This window comes from Poecilia formosa, unplaced genomic scaffold (genome assembly GCF_000485575.1).
Source record: "Poecilia formosa unplaced genomic scaffold, Poecilia_formosa-5.1.2 Scaffold102, whole genome shotgun sequence".
NCBI classification, from domain to species: domain Eukaryota; kingdom Metazoa; phylum Chordata; class Actinopteri; order Cyprinodontiformes; family Poeciliidae; genus Poecilia; species Poecilia formosa.
In genome coordinates this window covers 1,305,852-1,329,688 of record NW_006800041.1, presented here as the reverse complement: position 1 = coordinate 1,329,688, position 23,837 = coordinate 1,305,852, and the positions used below count along the sequence as shown (strand labels likewise).

The 23,837-nt window shown below is 42.6% G+C and overlaps 1 protein-coding gene across 2 annotated transcripts; it reads left to right on the top strand.

Moving 5' to 3' along the window:
• The first annotated feature begins 178 nt into the window (after positions 1-178).
• ahctf1 (AT hook containing transcription factor 1) lies at positions 179-23,578 on the top strand. Of its 2 annotated transcripts, none has more exons than XM_007559104.2 (40): positions 179-458; positions 2,928-3,054; positions 4,043-4,196; positions 4,475-4,577; positions 4,804-4,984; positions 5,316-5,523; positions 6,298-6,414; positions 6,529-6,613; positions 6,701-6,851; positions 7,030-7,162; positions 7,711-7,892; positions 8,009-8,070; positions 8,181-8,309; positions 9,254-9,344; positions 9,556-9,645; positions 9,989-10,129; positions 10,475-10,579; positions 10,812-10,908; positions 11,028-11,151; positions 11,249-11,305; positions 11,446-11,592; positions 12,300-12,490; positions 12,565-12,709; positions 13,347-13,478; positions 13,587-13,734; positions 14,364-14,514; positions 14,595-14,702; positions 14,922-15,066; positions 15,798-16,013; positions 16,093-16,750; positions 16,987-17,145; positions 17,233-17,338; positions 18,047-18,153; positions 18,234-18,535; positions 18,618-20,258; positions 20,366-20,609; positions 21,053-21,217; positions 21,289-21,377; positions 22,294-22,373; positions 22,476-23,578. In XM_007559104.2, exons 2-40 carry the CDS (start codon positions 2,934-2,936, stop codon positions 22,672-22,674), a joined length of 7,464 nt encoding a protein of 2,487 aa, XP_007559166.1. In that variant the 5' UTR covers positions 179-458; positions 2,928-2,933; the 3' UTR covers positions 22,675-23,578. The 2 variants fall into 2 exon arrangements, with proteins under 2 accessions (XP_007559166.1, XP_007559165.1); XM_007559103.2 differs by having other exon boundaries at positions 20,336-20,609.
• Positions 23,579-23,837: the final 259 nt, after the last annotated feature.

The following is a 23,837-nucleotide window of genomic DNA, read 5'->3' as shown; positions in this document are numbered from 1 at the left end:
ATTAATGTATTTTAAACAAAAACGGGGCTCTATTGTAGGGTACATCTAACATGGGCTATTTTATAGGGTTAGGGTAGGTTAAAGTAGCATTACCACCACTAGGTGGCGGTAATGCTACTTTAAGTTGGTTGGGAACCGCCGTAAAACCTGACGAAGAAGAGAATCTTCCGCCCAAACAGAAGGGGGCGAACGTCTGGGTTTGCCGCGCCTCGTCTCCCAGAAACGAGGACGACAAACAAGAGCTGCACGGCGTACTTTCCGACTGTGGAAATGGCGCTTCGTGTTGTGAAAGCCTGAAGTCCACAGAGCCTTTTCGTTCCTGTAATTTTTTTTAAACTCACTTAAGGCTCTTGGAATTGGTGAATTTCGAGAACAAACGGATTATGACAGAGGAAGGAGAGATTCTTGAGGGAAAACAAAGCAATAGTGGCTCCGAAGCCTTCATCATCCTTGGACAGGTAGTGTAACGATGATAGCAGTGCATCACGTTTTCTAGCTTCGCTAGTTCAGACGTAACACAACCTTACACCTACCTTATGTTGGCTAAACCCAAAGAAACGAGTTGCATTGAGAGCTTTTTTACTGAGACTGTTTAATTCCCGGTGTTGCCAGGAGCTACAAGCTATCAGTGCTTAGCCTGACGTTACATTTGAACTGTCTTGGCATGAGCACCAGAGCAAATGGGTTTAGCTTAAGGTGTTGAGTTGCTGCTAATGGCAAGGAATCCACAGTCAGACATTACCTCTGCTAAGATATTCCTGACTAAACTACAAACCCCGCAGTAGTTATGAGGTGTACTTTCGGCTTCCAAGTTAGCAGCGTTAGCAAAAGTAGCAACGTAGCCCAAGCTAGTATTTTCAACTATCCCGACTTTCTATTGAGGAGGCAATCACTACACCTTGTCAGTGCTGTTGTTCGTTTTTTGTAGCATCAATATTATTGGTTATCACAAAATAATAGGACTACCAAACTCCCACATACTGTTATCCAGCGTTGAGTTGTGTCGGTGAAGCTAAATCAACTAATCTTGTGTGACCTTGCATGCTAACGGCTTGCTACTGCAACTGAAGGAAAACCGACAAATACTCTTTAATCCTTTTATAGTTCTTCAAAATATTGACTTATCTCACACCTTATAGTAGCTTACGTTTAAGAAAATAATGCAGATTTATGTTTACTTGTCTAAAAGGGTCACTTGCTAGTTTAGCTGCTGTTGGTGAAGTTGGCCCAACGTCGGTAAGTCTAGTCTGTGAGGCTAATCGTTGCTTTGGTGATAACATTTTTCCACTGCCTCATTATTTACCGCTGAAATATTGGTTCGTATGTCTGACTTAGAGCGTGTATTTCATATTAAATGCGGTAAAAAGATACGCCACATCAACATCCCGAATTATAACGGGTGTAGTTTCACTTTTTGTGCCAATCTACTCATGCCTTTTTTTAAAACTCTTTGTTTTTGGTCCATCGCTAATGTGTGGTCCCCCATTCAAATTTAAACATTGCTGTTGGTTGTCCCCGTTTGTCCACATGTGCCGTCTCGCGTGTCTTCTCGGTGCCAGCTGGATGGTTGCGCGGGAGTTCACTTGAATCGGCCGTGTTGTGTTTTCCCCAGCGGTCACAGAGGGCAGTGTTGCGTCAAATGCAACACAAGCAGTTCGGCTGTCAGCACCGCTTTGTACGCCTCACTTGGGCTGGTGCATCGGTTCAATGCGACTGTGAAAAAATCTGCAAACCTGGCATTGAAATTATAATAACTTAAGAAAATGGAAGTAAGCCAATAAGGAGAACAACAAAGATACACGAGTCTTTGTTGTTCAGGGCTGCTCCATTAGAGGACTAAAAATCAGAATCAGCTCATTTTTCTCTGATCTGTAATTGGCATCTTGCATACTGATCCCCCCAGTTATTATATAATTCATTACAAGCTAAGAACCAACAGGATGCACTTTATGAGAACCTGCGGCACATTTTTGTGTTTTAGCCTCTAGAAGAAAAAATTAGAATCTGTCAGAATTGGAAAGAGCAGGTTAAACTCCAAAGATAACCAGAAATGTTTATCTGTTCTCAAACAATGATTCCTCATTCTTTCTGGATGTCTGTTAATTTGTTTTCTTTAAAAATCTTCTGTACTTGTATGATTTTATTCTCGTTTGTTGAAGTTTTTGTTTTAAGCTACTTGCAGTGATATTTTTAAGGCATTATTACAAAGGGACAGGTTTGATCTGTGCACATAACAGACTGGTTTGCAAAGAGTTTATCTGCTTCTTTCAGACATTGTGTCCCTAGCAGCCTGTCACACAAACGCATAACTCATTTGTTTCTTTTGGGGGGTTTTGAAAACACTTCAACAGAGCTAAAAACTTAAAAATATATATATTTTATCACTACATTTTAGCAGAAATGTTGTCATGCCACACCTGGACCATCCTTGAAAGTGTTACATTTTTGTTTGCAAGGATTGAGGAAACCTTTAAGAAAAATCTGTGGTTTCTCTTTTTTTTTTATTATAGATTACAGAATCTGTGGCTCACTAAAAGTGAAACTAAAATGCCAAATACTTCAGAGTATTACTGTAAGGAGTTTGCCTAAAAGCGTTTATGAAAGGAGCCTGATCCTGCAATTTTCTCATTATATCCTCGCTGTTCTTTCCTGCAGCAGCTTAGCGGAGCTAGCTGTCAGGTTGTACATGAGCTAACAGATGTGCGGCGGTGTTGTTGATTTGCACCCAAGCTCAGTTTCAGGCCCTGTTGTCAGCAGCTGTGCTTTGAAACAAAGCACTCATTTGAGCTAAGAACCTGCCAAGTTGACATTTGAGTCCTCTCAGTTTGTAGAATGATTTCTAAATGTGTGTCTGGGTTGTGTGTTTAGGCAGTTAACGTTAAATATGCCAGAATTATGACGGGTTTCCTCTGTTTTTGTTGACACAGTGAACGATGCATGACCTGACTGCCCAAGTCACCAGCAGCCTGCTGCCCTTCTCTGGAGTGACTGTAGACGCTCTGGGTGAGGATGAGATCAGCCTGGACTGTGTGCTTCATGGCAGGTTCACTGTCGGTAAGCATTTATTTATTACTAGTAATTTATAATATTAGCTTCTCTGCCGTTGGGTGTTGTTAAAAAGTAGAACATTTTGTAAACCTTTTTAAGTGAAGTTAAGCTGGTGATATAATGTTTTACAGGGTTTCCCAAAGAAAACTTGTGAAACCCGGTGCTCAGGGCGCCACGGCAGTCATCCAGCCACCTGCTGTGTTTTTGAGTTAAAAATGTTTGAAGTTGACAGGAAATTTTAAAATATCATTTGATAGTTATGCAAGATTAATACTTAAACACCAACTATAAAGTCTTAAAAAAAGGCAATCATTAAAAAAACCTAATAAATCAACCATACTTAGCCTGGTGGGGCACAAGTAAAGCCTGGTGGCCCGCCAGGCTTATAATACACTGAGGGAGACCCTGTTTTAGAACCACATTGAGAAAATGTATCAGGTCCAAATTCTTTGATTTAGTTACTCTTATAAATTAGAACAAACTTAGAATCCAGAAGAACTACCTTAGCAGCTACGTTTGAGGCTCTTGTTCTTAAAACCCAGGAAAGAAATTAGACCAGAGGATACGCACTTATACTTATCTAGCAACCCTGAACAGGAGAACCCAGTTTACATACTTTAGATCAACATTAGATTCTCTTTCTCTTCTTTTGCTCTTTCCTTTGGTTTGTTATTTTGTTTGTATTTCCTTTTAATTCCTGTAAAGCACTTTGTGTTGCCTTGTTGCTGAAAATGTGCTATATGAATAAAATTACCTTTACCTTAGAGGACACTTAAACAAAAATTCAGCACCTTAAAGAAATCTGGTCTCAATTCACAACAATCTGTTGTTAAAACGGTACCGATATTTATGCTGGCTAGGTGATTCATAAATCCTCTTATTTTTCACATTAATGTAGAATTGCTAGATTACATTGACTTTTATATTGATTTGCTGCAGTTACTTTTGTCTTTTATTGTAACCGAGGCTTTATTTCTTTATTTTTCATACGAAGGCCGCAGCGGGTTGGCCTGGCTGGCCAGTGGGTCCAACCTGGAGGTTGTCCACGCCGTGACAGGCGAGCGGCTGTCTGCGTACTGCTTCAGCGGCGGAGGAGGAGAACACCCACCCATTGTTCTGGCTGCCAGGGATTTCAGCTGGCTCAAACGGTCAGGACTCGGGTTCAGCCTCCCTGGTTTTTATGTCTGCGATTGGTGATCAATAGACTGGTGTCAGTTGTTGTTGTGATAATTATTCTTCAGCAGCCATGTATAAAAAAGGTCAATGTGGATCCATTTTAAAGATTGATAATCGGCGATTGGCCAGAAAACTGCGCCCTCATGCTTACTTTTTAATTTTCTTTTAAATGTGTGCAGCTTTATAGAACGACTATCTGCACATTTTTACATGGAGATAATAATTGATGCTTTTCTCGTTACGTTTCCAGGTCTGGGCTGCTGGTTGGCTTGGAGGAAACCGAAGGCAGCGTTCTGTGTCTGTATGACTTGGGACTGTCCAGGGTGGTGAAAGCTGTGGTCATACCAGGCAGGGTGAGTTTGCTGCTGATTCTTTTACGTCTGGCATAAAATGTTTCAAAGACTTTTAGCAGACAACTTGAGGTAAACGGTGAAAACTGTGGAGTTCTGGTTCTTAGAAGGTAGCTGTAGCATTGCTGTTGAGTCTGTCTTTATAAAAAACTTGATTTACAAGATTAATCATTCAGCATAAAGTATCTAACCGTGATGTGATTTTTTTTTTTTTTTCCCTTCCATCCAGATTACAGCTATTGAACCTCTTGTGAGTTATGGTGGAGCCAGCACTTCCACGCAGCAACTCCACCAGAGTTTACGCTGGTTCTTTGGCATTGCTGCCGTGGTAACGGATCTGGGTCATGTCCTGCTTGTGGACCTCTGTCTTGATGATCTGTCCTGCAGCCAGAGTGAACTGGAGGCATCAGGTGAGAAGAGGCTGTGAGACGATGTTTGTTTTCTGTTTTCTTGGTTTTGCTTTTTGAACTTCTGATCAACTGGGTTCCTAAAATATCTACAGTTTTATCTCCATAACACGGACAAATTAAACAAATCGGTTACATCAAGATTTTGATCTTAGAAGGAAACTTGTTCAACACTTTAGGCCTGCAGAAAATAAATTAATCAAATCTCTGGAGATGATTAAAGCTGGAGCTAAGCTCAGCTATTCCTCTACAGAGAAAAATACAGTGGATTCAAAAACATTCTACAACAACTTTACTGTTTTATTTCTGTGTGAATGCATTTGCCTGTTTGCAGACCTGCAGGTGGTGACCAAATCTCCTGCAGACATCCCGCGGCTCAGAGAGGTCAGCTCCCGCCAGGGCAGACATCTCTGCCTGCAGCTGAACCCGCCCAGCGGCGTTGGCGCCACGGCCCTGCAGTACGTGTCCAGAACCAACCAGCTGGCAGTGGGATTTTCTGATGGACTCCTGCAGCTGTGGAACATGAAGACGTTGAAGAAGGAGTGAGTGTTTATGTTGATAAAAGCCGTTCCTTCCCCAAATAAAAGGCTAATTCTGTTGCTTTTTAAAAGGATGTTCCCCCAAAAATGTTTTATCCCACAAGGTAATACATTTCAGCTTCCCAGAAAATGAAGTTTCTTGCTTTGAAACAAAATAACTCGGTATTAATGCACATATGCCTTTAAAAAGAGGGTGTGTGACATCGTAGTCTTTGGATTATGTTGCATAACTTTGCTGTGCTGGAGTAACTAAAGCAGCTCCACCCTCTGTTTATGTGTCAGGAAGTGGATCAGGAGAGCAGCTAAACCCACTCAAGTCTCGTCTCTGTTGTCTCTTTACCTTTTCCTCCACAGTTTAGCTGCAATGTTCCCAGCTAGCACCTGTTTAAATCATCTTTAATGATCAACTGGAATATTTTACAGTGGATTGAATTCATTTTTCTGTGCTTTATGCAAACTATTTTGTTTTTTCTCTCAAAATGTTGCAGACTCATGAGCACCAGGTTTACCAACCCATCTACCTCCGTCTAGTTTGGGTTTTCTTGTCTACCAGGAGCTCCTTAAGAAAGCTTCATTCACTCGTTCGCTGTACATTTACATATTACATCATGTTAGAAAATTAATTTTCTGTGCAGTGATCCTAAAACCTATAATTTATCTGCAGCAGATGCACCAGAATATGAAAGATTTGTGTAAAACGATGTGATGATTTGCTTGTTTTTCATGTGCTGTCCAGCTCCCACTTGTAAATAAAACTGTAATGATGTGTTACTTTAGGTACCACTCGCAGCTGGAGGGGGGCAGAGTGCCTGTTCATGCCTTCACCTTCCAGGAGCCGGAGAACGACCCCAGGAACTGCTGCTACCTCTGGGCTGTCCAGTCTTCTCAGGATCTGTAAGAGTCACATTTAATCAGGATTCTGTGCTGTTAGCATTTCTAGTTTCAGACAAAGCGAGCATGACTACTTCCCACTCAGTCCTACCTCGTTTTTCTTTTCCTCCCACACAGCGAGGGAGATCTGGTCAGCCTCCACCTGCTCCAGCTGGCCTTCAGCGAAAGAAAGTGTCTGGCTTCTGGGAAGATCCTCTATGAGGTTTGGAGTTTATCTCCTCAGTATTTACTAATATCCACTCTAAAAAGTAGACATTCCTGTGCTGAGAAACATGTCGTTCTCTCACAGGGTCTGGAATATTGCGAGGAGCGATACAGTCAGGAGTTGGGCGGCACGTCGTTTCCTCTCAGGGCTCAGGCCACAAACACACGACTGCTGAGCTGCCAGACCATCGAGAAGTTCAGAGCCCATCCTGACAGGGACGACAGTTTGAATGAAGGTCAGCAGTGCTCCTCGTTTGTAGCACTTAACCCTGACTTTTCTTTATTGTTTTGGTGTATTTATCTGGGAACAAGTTGTGCCGTTTGGGTCACAGCCCTCGGTTTTGTGTCTGTGTGACGCGTTTAGTTCTCTACCTCCTTCATCTCTCACGGTTTTTCTGTCCTTGTTTTTTCCAGTTGCATCCCCCGACACCAGTTTGTCCATCTTCTGCTGGCAAGTCAAGGCTTATGGCCAGGGAAGTCCCTCTATGTATATCGGGGTCTTTGACATCAACCGCTGGTACCATGCACAGATGCCTGACTCTCTGAGGTACAGTGGAGACGTCCCGTCATTCAATTCAAATTAGTAATTTAAGTGAAGTTCATGTTTATCCAGGTCACTTTGCATTTTAAGGTCCAAAAGAATCCTGATATTTCGGGCAGGGCATTTATCGTATTTCTCTTTTATTGTGATAAATTTCTTATCATGATTGTTTTGATTTATTGTTAGGAAATTTAAAAACCCCATGTCGGGATTTTTCATTTTTTTTCAACAGTTCACTAAAAGCATCAATAAATTTGATAATATAATTACATGCAGTTATTATTTGTAGTTTAATGATTTAAATAACATTGTTTATGTGACTGGTGTCCTTCTATAAATGGAAATGTTTTTCTAGAGCGGTGTTTGTGGGGCTGTTGTTGCTGTGGCAGTCACACAGTTACCTAAAAAGAAGTAGTAAATACTTCTTGTCGTCGCGTTTATTGTTAGCTTTATCACCAAATAAAACCAAGTTGATATCATCCACCCCTGCTAATGTACGCGATTTAAGACTTTAGATGAGCTTTGATCCAACAGCTGATTGGTCCCTCTGACAGAACCGGGGAGTCTCTCCAGAATTGCCCCTACCTGGCCGTTTGGTCCCTGGACTCGGTGGTGCAGATGGTGTCGACCCAAACCTTCCTGGATGTGGTTGTACACGAGCGCAGCCTGAGCCGGGGCCTGCCCTTCACCTGCCCCCCTCCAGAGCAGTACTTCAACCCAACCACTTACAACTTCGGTAGGTTTAGATTTAAAATTAACCTTTGTATTAATTTTAAATCTGTAAGAAGCTACTTTTACTTTTATTGTATAATTTTCTTCCATTATTATAAGATTACATTTTTTCTGTTCCAGATGCTACTTGCCTACTTAACTCTGGAGTTGTGCACTTAACCTGCTCTGGGCATCAAAAAGAGGCAAGTTTGTGCTGAATAGCCTTTGAGTTCAGCATTGGTAGATTTTTCCATTTATATCGATTATTTAAAGTTAAACTTACGAGAACTTTTGTTTTTGTCATTAAATCCAGACTTTAAGTTTGTTGAAGAAAGCTGCACCTTGTTCCAGTGACATCATCTCCATCAGCTACTCCCACTGCCTCATGTCCGGCCTCCTCTCATCCCGCGTGGCAGACGCTCCGGCGGCCAGCCTCTCTCAGGTAGGAACTGCACTGTTAAGCATTTTATGCTTAAACTTTACTTTCTTGGAACTTTTTATGCTAATAAATCAACATATTTTGAAAATTCATGAAGTTTTGCAAGATGAGAAATGGTTTCCTGTTGTAGATGTATTTAAATGAAACCCAGTATTCTGGTCAGTCGACTGTGTTTTGCTGACTTCTAGTGTTGATTGTGGTCTCAAGAGAACAAATTACATTTTAAGAGCCAACATCATTCAGGTCAGAGGTGTCAAACTCATTTTCATTTTGGGCCATATCAAAAATTTTATATTCTTAAAGGGCCAGAATGTATTGATTAAAAACCAATTAAATTGTTAAAATATCAATAAATATCAGTTTCAGCGTTCCATAATATGAGATAACAGTGAACATCTCTTCACGTTGATCAGTCCATCCAGGATTTTGCGATTATTTTTGTGGTTTCTACAATCAAAATCACAGATTTTGTGGTGCTAATTTAGAAATATTTATAAGGAATTTTTATAATATTTGCGCTGATATATGAGGTTAAATGTGACTTTTTTTATTAATTGCTTACGGACTATAACTTGACAGCAAGAGAGGCTGAGGCAGCAGTCACTGAAGCGCAACATTTTTTGGCCAATTTTGAGAAAGAAATCAGAAAAAATGTGAGGATCTGTTGATTTTGTATGAATTTTGCAGATCTGTGAAAAACTGTAAGGACTTATTGATGTAATTTAGAGTCCATAGGGCCACATAAAAAGCTACGGCGGACCAGATTTAGCCCCCGGGCCTTGAGTTTGACACATTAAACAAACGGTGAGGTTATGACATTTTTAAACCGCTTCAGTTTGCAGTATTAGTGCCAGAGCACTCAGCATCAGTCGTAAGAAAAATAACAGAGGAAACAGAATGTAATTTCTGCTGAAAACATTGGTGATGTCTCCTCTGTTTGGTCGCAGGAGGAGCAGCTCGATGCCATCTTGTCAACAGCAGTTGAAACCAGTTCCTTGGGCTTAATTACTGGTTGCATTAAGCAGTGGACTGCTGAAGGTAAGGAGCAGCACAGCGGCCCGCCTGCTTTTTCGCCTTTCTGGATTTACTTGATGCATGTTTGCTTAAAATTACCCTGTGAAGATAGTTATCCTAGTTTTAAGCTTGTAATCAAAGATCGATTATAAAGTATTCATTCTTACTGCTGTGTGTTTCTTCTGTCATGATGTGGAATATCTGGTGTGAACTTCTGATTTCCTCTCCTGAGCAGAACAACCAGGATCCGCTCTGAACCTGCGCTACATCCTGGACTGGGCTTGGAACAAAGTAGTCCAGACCAAAGAGGAGCTGGACGGCATCTGTACGTATTTATATGGAGAGACATCTTTAGCTCAAACGAAACTTTTAAATGTTGACTCAAAGTTCCATCAAATTTTTATTTTATTTTAAATTTTTTGAAAGATAAAATCTCTAGAAACATCTTCCTTCTGTTCTGCACTTTGTTTTATTTTAAAAAACTGGATCAGGAATATTTGCATGGCCTGTTATTGGAAGGTTGCCAGGCCAGTAACTCAGATTTCTGCAGTACCATGCAACAATAAATAACTCACAAACTGCACTTTTCATTGTCATACCTAACTGATATCAGCACAACATAAAGTCCTAATTTCCCGTTCATCCATATTTCTGTATTTGGTCTCCAGGTGCTCCGTTGTTCGACAGCTCGTCCAACTTCACCGACCCGCAGACGCTGCAGTTGCTGCAGCACACCCAGAGGCTGCTTAGCAACCTCAGCGCCATCTTCCACTGCCTGCTCAGCGAAGCTCAGGAACTCACACACCAAGGTGCTTCACACACACACAGAGAGGCTGGTCTGAAAGGTTTCCATTAGCCGGAGATGTCAGTAAAAACACCACTGAGGCCTTTTCTTAAAATCCTCTGAGACTTTAGTAATGTTGAGTAATCTGTTTATCACTGTAGCATTTGAAAAAAACATTTATTCCTGGTATTTTGAAGTTATCAATGTGTTCTGGGAGACTATTTATGACATTATGGTACCAAAAAAAAGAGTCATGAGGAAGAAGCAGGTTAATCATAATTGATCTCTCCATCATATTATTTTACCATTATATTTAACAACCTCATGTTTTCTTGAGCTTATTTACCAGCTTTGGATGTCTCATTTTCAGGTTTGGCAGGTCTGATGAACAAGAACATGGTGTCCAGTTTAATTTCCAAATACGCTCAAGTGGTCCTCTGGTTCTGCCGCACCGGCTTACTCCCTGAAGGATCAGGTAACCAGATGCGTGTCTTTTAGAAAAGCTACTAAAAAGAAATCATATCATGTATAAATATTTTTGTTTAAATTGGTGACCATATTAGTTATTTCAAAGAAAAAGAGCGGTATTAGAAAACTGGAGAAAACTAGTTGTTCTCTTAAGAGAATTTCTTAAACAAACCCAAATAAATATTTTTTTCTTTTTGCCCTGAATTCACTTATATTTGCCCCTGCTAATCTGCCACCAGATGAAGATGCTCTCCAGATTCCCAGGCCTTTCTTTACTCACTCAGTCATCAGTAACTATTACGCCATACGCAGGGAGGAGTTGACCAGGCTGGCCAAGTGAGTGCTCAGCTCCATCACACACTAAACTAATTTCTATATTCTAGCCAGAATCTTTCATATTTAAATGTGTTACTGTGAATGTTATTGAGGAGGTAACAAGGTGCCCTCTCTTTCAGGAGTAAATGGTGTGCTGATTGCCTTATGATCGACGGTTTGGTTGGACAGTGTGGTGAACGTCTGACCGATCTGTGGCGGCGGGACGAGGGCGGGACAGGACAGTACCCCCCACCTACTCTGCATGTAAGACTGATTTCTGCCTTCCTGATGTATTTCATCTCCTGTGTTGATGCAGAAACTTATTCTGTAAAGAAATGTAATTTATGCCTATGATTCGCAGGCCTTGCTTGACCTCTACCTTCTGGACAACATCGAAGAAGCTACCAAGCACGCCATTGTATCCTCAGTCTAATGGCAGCTGGCTGCAGCGTCACGCCGCCTCAGCAGTTCTTTCTTTAGCATGAGTTTGGGTTTTTCTAAAACGCCATAATGTTTAAGAACTTATTAGCTCGATTGCATCCTTAACTTGTACTTCAGGTGATTTACCTGTTGTTGGACGTCATGTACTCTTTCCCCAATAAGGATGGAACATCAGTGGAATCTTTTCCCACAGCTTTTTCCATCCCCATCGGACTGGTTAAACTGGTACAAGGACTGTGGCTGCTGGATCATAACGACCATCAGGTAAAATATGATAAAACAGCCGAGGTTCATCATTTAGCTGCAGATGGGCTTCCTGTATGAGGAAAAGTATGAAGTGAAGCTTTTTATTAATTTGACTTATTCTAACTTCGTCCTCAATGAGGCATAAAGATCCATCTTGATAAATAAGAACATTATTGAAAAGTTAATTTGTTTTTGTAGTTTAATAGAAAAAGTGAAACTTTACAAACAGCGCTGGAAAAAAATGATCAGTTTCTCTGATTTTACTTTTTATAGGTTTATGTTTGAGTAAAATGAACATTGTTCTTATATGAACTGCTGACGACATGTCTCTGAAATTATAAGCAAAAAATTTTAATATTTATTTGCAGAAAAAAATAACCAAAAAGATGCAGGGCTTTCAGACCTCAAATAATACAAAGAAAACAAATTCATATTCATTTATAAACAACAAAACTGATGTTTTAACTCAGGAAGAGTTCAGAAATCAACATTTGGTGGAATAAGCAGGAGGTTTTCAATGGGACTCAGTGCAGTGGCCTCTTCATTTTTTTCCAGATCTGTTTATGCTGAACTTCCTGTTTCTGATTGATCAAAATGTGGAAATCCCACGTTGCTTTAACTGGACCGTTGGGTCTGATTTCTCTCATCTTCCTCTGATGACAGCTTGTGGATCCTCTTGTGTTTGTATTTTTAGTGCTTATAATTTTCTTTTTTCTCATCCTCAGAGTTCGTTTGATCTGCTCCTACACCCGGCTGCTTCTCATTTTCATTTCGAGTGGCAGCATGAGCGGGTTCTGCAGGCGCTGATGTGTCAGGGCCAACAGTCCGTGGCGCTGCGCTACTTCCACGTCACAAAGCCTCCGATTACCTCCACCGCTCAGGCCAAACTTTCTCTGTCCGTGCTGCTGCACAACAGGTCCGTTACGTTTCTGTCCGACTGGCGTCGTTTCATTTTACCCGCGTCAACAGGCCAGTGTCCTCTGGTTCCAGGTGTCTCATCGAGGCGTGGTGTTTACTTCGGCAGCACTCGAACCGCTTGAACATTGCTGAGCTGCTGGGCTTCCTGTACGAGAGCTGCCAGGAGCTGGGCCTCATGAAGGAGCTGCTCAAGCTGCCTCTGGGCCTCAGTGAGCAGGTAAACGGGGAGTTGGGCCCGTCATGACGGCACATTCTGCCGGACGATAAATTGTCCCAGTAATTATTCAGATAAACGATAACATAGTTGTTTTGAGAGCGTTTTCAACTAATATTTAGTCAAAAACAACTTTAATTCTCCAGCTCCTTCACACTGGAACTGGAAGAGATTTTAAAAATCCAAAATAACACGACAACCTAAAGCAATGAATGAAATAACGAAAGGGGAGAGAAACTCAACAGATAATAAAGTCTCCGTAAACAAAACGGCCCTTCAAAAATATTAATCGTCAGAATGGAAGTGCTCATTATAATGTATCATGAAATTAATCGCTTATTGCAGCATGCTATAAATAATTAGTCTGAAACTGGAGATTTTTGACACCCAGTTCCTTTAAATCTAGACTAAAAACCAGCTGTTTAGAGTTGCTTCTGAAACATAATCAATGAAACATTAATCAATAATCTGATATGTACTGACAGCAGAATGTAATGTTGACTGTTCTGACTTTGTATTTTTGTGTTTTATGATGTGAAGTGTTTTGAAATACTTTGTTACTGAAATGCATAAAATTTGATTGAACTTTAACTCAACGTTTTACATGTTCAGTTTTAACCTTTGACCTTTGTTGGTTCAGGACTGTTTGGAAAAGTTTCTTCAAGGCACAGGCGGCCTTCAGAACAGAGAGCTGCTGATGGTTCACTACCTGCAGCAGGCCAACTACATTCCTGCTCTGCAGCTCAACCAAACCCTCAAAATGAACCTGGTGGTGGGTGCAGGAGCTCGACTCTCACGATTAACAGCATGTTAATGTTATTATGAGCAGTAACATCTATCAAACCTTTACATTGATGCACAGCTTTCGCCTTCTTTGCAGAACGAGCGAGACCCAAAGGTCAAAGAGCGATCCAACACCAGGAACTCTATCCTGGACCAGTACGGCAAAGTTCTGCCCAGAGTGCAGAGGAAACTGGCGATGGAGCGATCCAAACCTTATCAGCATCCAGCCACCGTTCACAGAGAAGGTAGCTGCTCTCCTCTGTGGAAGCAGAGATTGAAACCTTTTATATCTCCTGTGGACATCAGTATGTGTTTCTGTTGTTGTTTATTTTGATTAGGTGTAGTTTGTTTATATTTTCATAGAAATAAACAACATATTTTAAGTCAGAAATGCATTTAAGAAACAAACCACCTCTTGCCACCAATGGTTGTTTCTTGGAATAGTTTTGCAGCTTAGAAGAATTGTGACAGTATTTAGTCTTGTGTAAATAGTTTTTACTTTACCCTTTGAGTCCTAGATTTAAAATCTCCGCCTGGATATTTTTGCTTACTTTAATTCTACAAAGTTCTTTAGCAAATATATGTCGTCCATTCATCCGTAACAACTGGAACTTTCAATATCTAGCAAGTTATTCCGTCTATTAAAAGAGCGGCCATCAGATTAATTTCACTCCTGGCTACGGTGGGAGTAAAATTACCATAATAATCCGAAATTGGCTGGAAAGCGCAACGTTTCAGAAACCGTTGGGATTTTTCAGACAGAGCAAAGTGTGGTGGAGTTTCGGTACTGCCGGTTTGGCTGCGTCGCCGCCGACATGTTCAGCCCAGGAGGGTTAAAATCCTTTTTTGATTTCATGTCTTCGCTCCACTGTAGTCTCTCGGCCGCAGCCGCTGTCGACCGTCACCAAGCGCTCTGCCAGCGAGAAGGTGATGTCCAGAGCTGGATTCATCAGCAGCGTCCTCACCAAGATCGAGGAGGTTTGGCTCGGAAAAGAGGCGACGCCCCAGTCCTCGCCAGCCAGGACGTGAGTTTGCTGCTTCAGTTGTCTTCTGCTGTATTTAAATATGTTTAATGGTTATGTGACGCATTCGTTTTCTTCACCAGACCAAAAGCAGCGGCTGCCCAGAGCTCCAGTCCCAGGTCATCGTCGCTCGGTTTTACTGATCCCTTCCTAGGAACGCCCATCACTATGACATCCAAACGAAAGTCAAGGTACTCTCAGGAGAACAAGGAGCTGGCCCTTTAAGGATTACTTTTATTCATAAACTGCTTCTAAAATGCACAAAATATGTCATTATTAAAAGTGACAAGATATTAGTCCTGTTTGTTTTTGACCAAGTTTATAACTAAAGACACAAACATTGAGTGCATGCACAGAAACGCATCTTAATTAAAGTCGATTTAGTTATTAATCTTCTTACTGTGTCTCAGGCTGATGGATCTGGTGGTCCACCCGTCCTGTCACACGCCTCAGCCTCTCCTCAGTCCCCCCGGACCCACGACCTCCTGGGTTTCTCCAAAGAGCTCCAGAAAAGCGCCCGAGTTCAGTCTGCTGCAGACGCCGCAGGTCGTCAAGGTGAGTCCATCATTTTGGACGATGCTTTACGTTTTTTACGTCTAAAAAAAACGGCTGAGTGACAATGATTTTTAGACGACTGTCATTTTTTCGGAATTGATCTTTTTTAAATGTCCCATATATATATATATAAAAAATGTAAATACTGTTGTGTGAAACATGGCTAGGCGTTAAGGCGGCAGCTAATGATTGATTTATTGATTATTCCAACGATTAATCAGATTTAAGAAATTGGCACATCCTCCAGCCCTTTCATTTAAGCCCTTTGTATGTAAAGAAACATACAAAAAGTAGCTAAAAGGTGCAAACAAACAAATAATTCAGTTACATTTTTAAATAAGAAAATAAACATTTTATTTTCTACAATAAGTGATTAATCGTGATTAAACCGATTAATCGTTTCAGCCCCACTAGGCTCAGATAAATGTGAGTTTAGACGGTTTTGTAAAACTGCTCTCCTCTTATTGTATCCTTTTTTTTTTTATTCACTGAATCCACTTGTTAGATGAAACTCTTCATTAAATCTGTGATGTCTCCAGGGAAATTTGTCATTAACTTCATAGATTTCACAAACAAATCAGCTGATCGACGTTCCAACACTTGACGAAATGCTAATGCTTCAGTTGCTAATTGTGTCGTCTATGACTTTGTATGTTTGTGTTTTTATGACGTGAAGCACTTTGAACCGCTGAAAGGTTGGTGTTTGAACCGTTTGCTCTCCTCTCTGCCAGCGAGCTCGGGCCCTGGCTGCTTCTGGCCCCATCTTTTCGGCGTTCACACCGCAGTCCATCCTGCGCAGCAACCTGAGGCCTACGCCTGTTGCTACGCCGTCCGCCTCTCCAGGCCGCTCCATCACCCCCCCACTACGCGCCAAAGAGAGCCGCATCACCTTCATAGAGGAAGGAGAGACTCCTGAGACGGAGAAGGGGGTCCGGTGGACTAACGGGGTAAAAACATGATGATGTTGTGGGTCGGTGTCTCTTGTTTTGTTTTTTTCTTTTATCTTCAAGTTGTGTTTCTCTGCAGATGGCAGCAGACAGTGAGATCAACCAGCTAAGCAGAGGCTCCAAAGCGACACGCAAGACCTGGTCTTCACGACGTCCTGAGGAGGAAGACGACGAGGAGGAGGAGGAAGAGGAAGGACAACATCCTCGTGTAAAGTTCCTTCCTCCAGAAGGCAGCGTTCCCTCACCGCAGCTCAGGCGCTCTGAGAGCGAGCCGTCTTCCACCCAGGAAGAAGGAAATCCATCAGCTGCGAGTCAGATAAATATCAGCGTGAACTTTGACACCAGCCTGACGTCTGTCCAGTCAACAGACACAACGCTGGAGTATTTCGATGCTCCGCTGTCAGAAGACCCACAGAGAGCCCAGGGACACAAACCTGGGGAGGAGGAAGAGGAGGATGATGATGTGGTGACTCTGAACATCAGGTCTGAGAGTGACAAAGAACCAGAACAAACACCTGATCTGACCTCAGAGGAAAACCTTGACCTCCCCTCAAACATGGCGGCAGAGGAGTCTCTGAGGGAAGGAGAGGAGGTCAGCGGGAGGGGTCAAGCTCTGAGGGAGGACGAGGAGCACGGAGCTGAATCTAAAGGAGAAGATGATCTGAACACTGTCTCAGTGAGCAAAGAGGAAGTTGTGGCAAGTCCTGATGAAGATGAGCCATCTACTCACCATGAAGGTAAATTATTGCTTTTTTTATTACAGCAGTTTTTTTATTTGCTCCAAAAATAAATAACACTGCAGCTTATCAATTAGTCGAATAAGATAAATCAACCTTAGATTAACTTAGTAATCGATCCCTAGTCTGAACCAAATCCATTTGATCAAGTTGATCTTACTTTAGAAAAATAAAAATAACTTAATGCTTTGCTGATCTTCTTCATCAAGTCCTCTGGTCCATTTTTCATGCTGCAGTCGGTAACCAGGTGAGCGAGAGCTCAGACTCTGAGGTCAGGTCTGAGGTGAAAGGTGAAGAGCTAAACGTTCAGTGGGAGGCAGCCGAGTCGAACACAGAGCAGCCCGAAGATGGTAGCGCCACAACCGAAGCAGCACTAGAGCTGGAGCAGAGCGCAGGTGAGCATGTTTACATGGAAACGCACTGAGGGCAGGTGGCTGACCGTCTCCATGACCTGGAATGAACTGATCGCTGTTTCCCTTCAGATCTGACAGAGTTTGTACAGAAGCACCTGTTTGGTGATGACCTGTCTTCTCCGCTCAGCCGCTCAGCGATACACAACGCCTCTCTGAGCCAGACCAGCCTCCACAGGTGTGTTCTTCTCCTAAAACTTACGTTAATTCATGTCAACGTCCAGCTTGAAGCTCATCCTCCTGCTGGACAACCATCAAGGCCAGCAGCCATAAAATAATGTTTAAATTGTGTGTTTTCTGCAGAATGTCCTAATTCTGCAGAAAACCCCCCAGAATATTTGCTTTTCATGAAAGTCACAGACTTATAAGTTAGAGAAACTTTGTAATGACTGTAAAGGTCGTTTCAGTAGATTTATTTACTAAAATAAATTAACTTTTCAATGATCTAGGAATTTATTCACGTCCATTCAGTTTAAATTTATGGTTTTAGAAAATAAACACATTGCAATCAGCTGAAATTCTAGGTGCTCTGCAAAAACACAAATCTTCCTTAATATTGATTGTTTCACTTATAGTTAAGCAGAAAATGTCTTGCAATAAGTGAAATAATCTGTCAGGGGAACTAGTAGTTTTTCACCCATATCAAGGAATTAAATCTTGCTGAAAAGTTACTTGTAAGTTAGTTTCATTATTTCAAGATGTTTGCACTAGAAACTAGACCAAAAATAATTGGTAATATTTTGTGTTTTTGCAGTGCGCCTTTGATGCACATGAAAAAATCTTTATATTTTAGAAATATGTCTCCAAAACACTGGAAAGTTTGATGTTTAGATGTGGTAAGGATGTTTCTGACCTGTTTTAAAATGGCTGCCGTCCTGCCGTGCAGTGAGGAAGAGGAGGAGAATGCAGCCGCTGTAGATCCGTCGGTTTTCACGCCACAGAAGTCCACGGTTTCTGTGACTTCCTCAGAGCCGACAGGCACCGACTCCCACTGTGAGGAAGATCACATTCACTCCCACGTTTACAGTTGTTCTGGTGCACCTGATCATTTCACTCATGTGTTGCTCTCCTAGCTGTAGTGAGCTTGAATGACAGCGAAGAACTGTCCAGTCCTGCATCTGAGGATGAAGGTGAAGAGGAGTCATCCAATCCAGCTGAAGAGGGAGAAGAAGAAGAGGAGGAGGAGGAGGAGGAGGAAGAGGAAGACTCTGGCAGTGAGGTGGAGATCATTGATGAGGTTCAGGGTAACGGGAGGCTGCCGCTGCTGCAGCCCGGCTCGGTCCTCATGCAGGAGGAACACGCCCACTTCCTGCAGGATCTGTCAGAGCAGCGAGCCGCCGAGTTCTCCCTGATCGCACCTGGTGCAGAGATGAAGGTAACGACTTCCAGATCACGTTAAATTCAACCGTACATTTAGATGATTTCAATCGGAATGAACAGGCTTTATCCGTTTCCAGATCGTAGAGGACGACATCGAAGGCGAGGTTGTGATGGTGAGACTCGGCGGAGACGATGGCGGGATGGAGCTGGACGCCAACACGGAGCCAGCGTCGTCGTCATCGTCGTTATACACGGAGCTCAAACCTTCCACCACTCTGCTGGTTCCCTTCGAGTTCATGGAGGGACAGCAAGGCCTGGTGGACGGACCCGACCTCGCTCTTCCTGAGCTGCAGCCGGGCGCTGTGGCCGAAGAGCAGCAGCCGGAGATTCACACCGGCTTCACGCTGATGCTGGACACGGAAGAGGACGGAGTCAAGGAGGCGGAGGCGGCTGTGGGGAATGATGTACAGGCGTCGGAGCTCCCTGAGCCGCTGCAGATGGAGAGGGAAGACCCGGGCGACAAACCTGACGTCATTCCTTTGGACGAGGGTAACGGGGAAGAAGCTTCACCAGAAGGAGAGAGCGCGGCGATGGAAAACCTGGGTCAAAATGATGATCGTGGACTTGAGGAAGAAGAGCTTGGAGATTCACAAATTGATCTGCAGACTGAATCTACTGCAGAGAAACAGGAGACCGGAGACTCTGCAGAGATGAAAGCTGAAAAGGTAGAAGAAATTAGATCATCTGAAGATCAGGAAGCTCCTTCTGTATCGGTTCCAGAAGAACCTCCAGCTGCTGTGAACAATGCCGACTCGGCTGAAAGAACAGAAGCAGTTGAGGAGGAAAAACAAATCCCTGCTGAGGAGCTGCAGCTGCCTGAGGGGAACGGGTCTGTTCCTACAGAGGTGGAAAACACCGAGTCTGCTGTTGAGGACAAGAAGCCTGAGCGCACAACATCATCAGACACCGAAGTTGGACATGAGGAGGAAACAGAGGAACAACCCAGGAGACAACTGAGGCATAAAAACGTTGCAGAAGAACCTTTGGAGAACATTGTTGGCGCAGAAAGTCAAACTGCGAAACAAACGCCAGCCTCTCAGAGGAAGAAAGATCCTTCTACTCCATCCCAGAGGAAGACAAGAGGACGAAACGCGACTTTAATCTCTCCAGAGGCAGTGAGTGAGCCAGAGCTGACGAAAACTAGCAACGACGTTCCTGCCTTGCCAAGTCGTACTCCAAGGAGAGGCAAGCCGCTCCAAATCGTCACACCTCGCAGAAGTACTCGCAAAACTCAGCCGGTAATTCCTAAAGAGGAGCCTGAAAACATGGATTATGAGATTTCCGCAGCTTCGACCTCCAAGAGGGCTTCGCCAGGCAGACGATCACAGAGAGCTGCTGCAACAAGAACCGACAGCGAGGAGGAATCTGCGACCGCAGAGGACAGCCAAGAGGACGAGGCTGTGGAAACGATAAGGGGTCGCAGAAACAGCAGCAAGACTCCAACTCCTTCCAAACGCAGGATGACTCAGGCCAGCACCCCCAGGAGGTCCGGCAGAAAGACGAGCAATACCAACGAGGAAGAGCTGACCCCGGTGACGGTCAAAGAGGAGCCGGTCTCTCTAAAATGCAGCGGCAAAAAAATTAGACCACAGATGCTGCCAGTCGTGTTTGAAGAAGACGAAGGAGAACAGAAAGAGGAAGAGAAGAAACGGCAACTTTCCCATCCTCGGAGGACAACTCGACAGTCCAGCCAGATCACTATAACTGTGTATCCTCAAGTAAGGGCTCAACCATCACCCACTGTGTTTCCATTTTCATTGGTCGGTTTCATTCATCTCACATTTAAACTCTATAGGTAAAACTGGTTCCTGTGTCCCTTCCTCAGAGCAACAGGAGGAGGAGAGAAGAAAGTGGTTCAGGAAAAGTGAGAGAAGGCAAAGATCCCCTGGAGTCTGATCCAAACAAAAGCTCTGATCCCACCAACAATCGCCGCCCAATGAGAAGCAGACTCTGGGACCATCCTGAGGAGGATCTGCCCCTGCTGGACTCTCCGTTAGAGGTGGACTCTGAAACTCCTGTTGCAGACGCCCTCATCAAGAGACTCAAGGATGAAGAGGAGAAACGGGGAGGTACGAACACGTTTTTAACCCACAACCTCTTTAAATGCTTCGGTTTATAAATGGTTTTTGGTGTAAGACACGGCAGGATGTCCATGCCTAAGACGTCTTAAATTCATTATAAAAAAGGTAAGTTGGTCTTAAATTTAACTTAATCTCATATATTTTATGTAGTTTTTTTTACCCCTCATGAGACTTTCCTGCATTACGTAAATAAAATCAAATAAATAAAAAAGGACATCTTCATGATGATCTGTTCAGGCAGAATTTGGTGCAACACAAACCCTGAAGTCGGAGGTTTACTGGATTTTAAAGATGGTGGTTCAGCTGCAGTTTTGACTTGCAAAGTGGAAGAAAAATGACTTGGTTTCTACTTATTTATTTTGCTTCTAAAAACCAAAATATATGCTTGAAAGTTGAAATAAAATTCAACTTTGTCAAATTTGTGGAAACAGGTGTAAAGACTGAGAGAACCAGGAGGAGGAACACCAAATCCTCAGTGGATCGGGTTTCATCTCCTCCGGAACCAGACGGCCCGGCGCCTGAACCTGCAGCAGGCCAGTCCAGTCCAGGAGAAAACTCGTTCATCTACTCGCCCTCCCGACGGCGACAAACAAGAGGTGAGCCAAATCCCAGCCGGTTCACGTTCCTCCGCCCATCCAGGAAGGCTGTAACCGTTTCTGTGTTCCAGCTCGTACAGCGGAGTCTTCTTCGCCAGGCGAGGAGTCTGAGGCGCCGGTCACCCGCAGCAGGAGCAGAGTCAAAGATGCTTCTGTTCAGGTAGGAGGTCCAGTTTAACAGCTGAACATATTTAGGGTTCTGGACGGATTTTCTCCCTTTACATCTCAGATTAATGAAGTCATATTCCACAATGACGAAATGGGAAAAATTATGCATGGTTTTCAATTCATAAAGCACATTTTTTGCAACTAAAACCCAAAATATGTGCTCTTTGTGTGCATAAACACCAACCCTGTTTGATCCGCTTAACTGACTCTAGTTTTGTCTGGTTCCTTTGGAGAGGTGTGAATACGCAATCGGACTCTGATGCGGACCAAAGACGTAAACTCTTGTCCGGCTACAAACCTAAGTCCAGTTGAAGTGAACTCTACTTCGGTTCAAATGCATATGTGAATGTCGAGCTCCAAAAGCAGAAAACGGACGATAGATCAGGGCATTCTGGGTAAATGCAAACAAGCATGGAGAAATGCCTCCAAGTCTTTGGCCAAATGCAAACGAGACATTCTGCAGCTGCTAAAATTTGATGCCACTCCTTTTTTTGTTTGTTTTATTTATTTTGTGCATTTTGTGAAGAACAAAGTCGCCTCTTCTTTTTGCTTTTGTCTTTTTTTTGGTGCCACCACAGGTGATGGGGGGAAACAGGTTTTTCAAAGTGTTTGGTTTATGAATCTTCCCTAACGAATCAGAGGAGATTCACAGAACAGCTGCGTTTATTTTAAGATACAACTTAAAACGGATGTGATCTGGGTTTTATTTATTGATATTGGAGAAAAGGGAACTAAACACCAGGAAAACATGCATCATTTTCCTTCCACCTCACACTGAAGTGCTCCTTTTGTTTTGGTCTGTCATAAAATATGAGTATGATTTAAAAGACAGGTCAAAGTGATCTAAATACTTTTTTTTTTTTTTTTTTTACCTTGATGGATAGAGTTAATTTTTGTTTTCCTTTTAGGATAAAGTTTCCTCAGAAGCTGATCGCGCTGAAGAGGAGAAAACATCTAAAACCAGAAAAACAAGCAGGAAAACAGCAAAGTAAGACCTGCTCTCAAAACCACATTTTTAGTAGATTTAAATGTTTGACTGTTCTAAGAGCTAATAAAAACATGCCCATTGTTTGTGTCTCTTCCTCCTCAGGTCCGCAGCTGTTCCGGAGTCTGTTCCCATCGCTGAGGTGGATCTGATCTCGCCGCTGCCCAGCCCGGCTGAGCCGCTGCCGCGAGCGCTCAGGAGGATCACAGACGAAGCGCCGGTTCCGACCACCAGGAACCTGCGGCGCAAACGCGTCATAGACATCGTTTTCTCAAAGCCCGTCACCAGGAGGAGGAAACTTTGAGGAGGCAGGAGGTGGTAGTAACCAGTCAACCTCAGGCGGCTGTGTGAAGATTTGAACCAAATCAAGTCGAGAGCTGTCAAATAAAAAGGAACGGCCTGAACTTATGATGGTTCTGCTTCTTGAAATGCCTCATAGTGCTGCAGTTTTTCTGAAAAACTTTCTTCTACAAAGAGGAAAATGGAAACGGTGGACGTGGGAAGGTTTATTTTTGGGACAGAAACGGTAAATTCAGTGTGAAGGAGGATTTTATTTTTGGAGTTTACATTTCCTTCTCATGCAAACTTGATTTCACTTGATAAGTGACCATTTTATGTTCTAAAGCTTGAGCTCTGGACACTGAAAGGCACAAAGAAAAGCAATCAATGTGGATTTTTAGAGGTTCCTAATGATGAACAACAGATCTCATGAAGAGGTTTTACTCCCTTTCTATTATTTTAAGGCTTTCTTTTCTTGTTGCCGTTTTAAAAGTTCAAGACCTGCTGTTTTTCTATTCAAGAGGAAAAAGGCAACCAGCTAGCAGGGATCTATTGCTACTGCTAGATTTGTATATAGTCATTTGTTATGTTCCAAATAAAGTTAATAATTAAATCCTAAGGAATTAAGTTTATTTTGAATTTGAAGTGTCTTGAATGCATTTGATGATCATATCAGATTGCCTTTGCCAAAGTCTTAAAATCTAAGAGGATTTTGTGTGTAAAACTGCTGCTGTCGGCAGATATGGGAGAGATGTAAAGGAGAAAAATGCACAACAATTTGCAGATGTAAAAGTAGCTCGGGAGACAATAGGTTTGTTACATGCAATTGATGGCAACAAGCATCTGATTCAGACTATTTTCTGATTGAATGTATGTAGAATGTCTTATTTTTGTTGACTGCTATTTGATAAATATGGTTAACCTAAAAACCTCTGTTCCTCTGGTGTCTCATTTTCTCCTTTCTGTTCTGAATGCTTGTGTAATTGTATCCAGCAGATCCAGTGCATGGGTGAAGATTAAAAAAAAAAAACTAAACATGATCAGCTGGTCATATTTTTGGACATAGAAATGTTTTATTTTTTATCTTGTTTTCAGAAATTAAATTTCTGTAAGTAAATAAATATTGATCATGTTATTTACACATACACAAACAGCTGTTAAAATACAGAAAATGCTAAGAAATAAGTC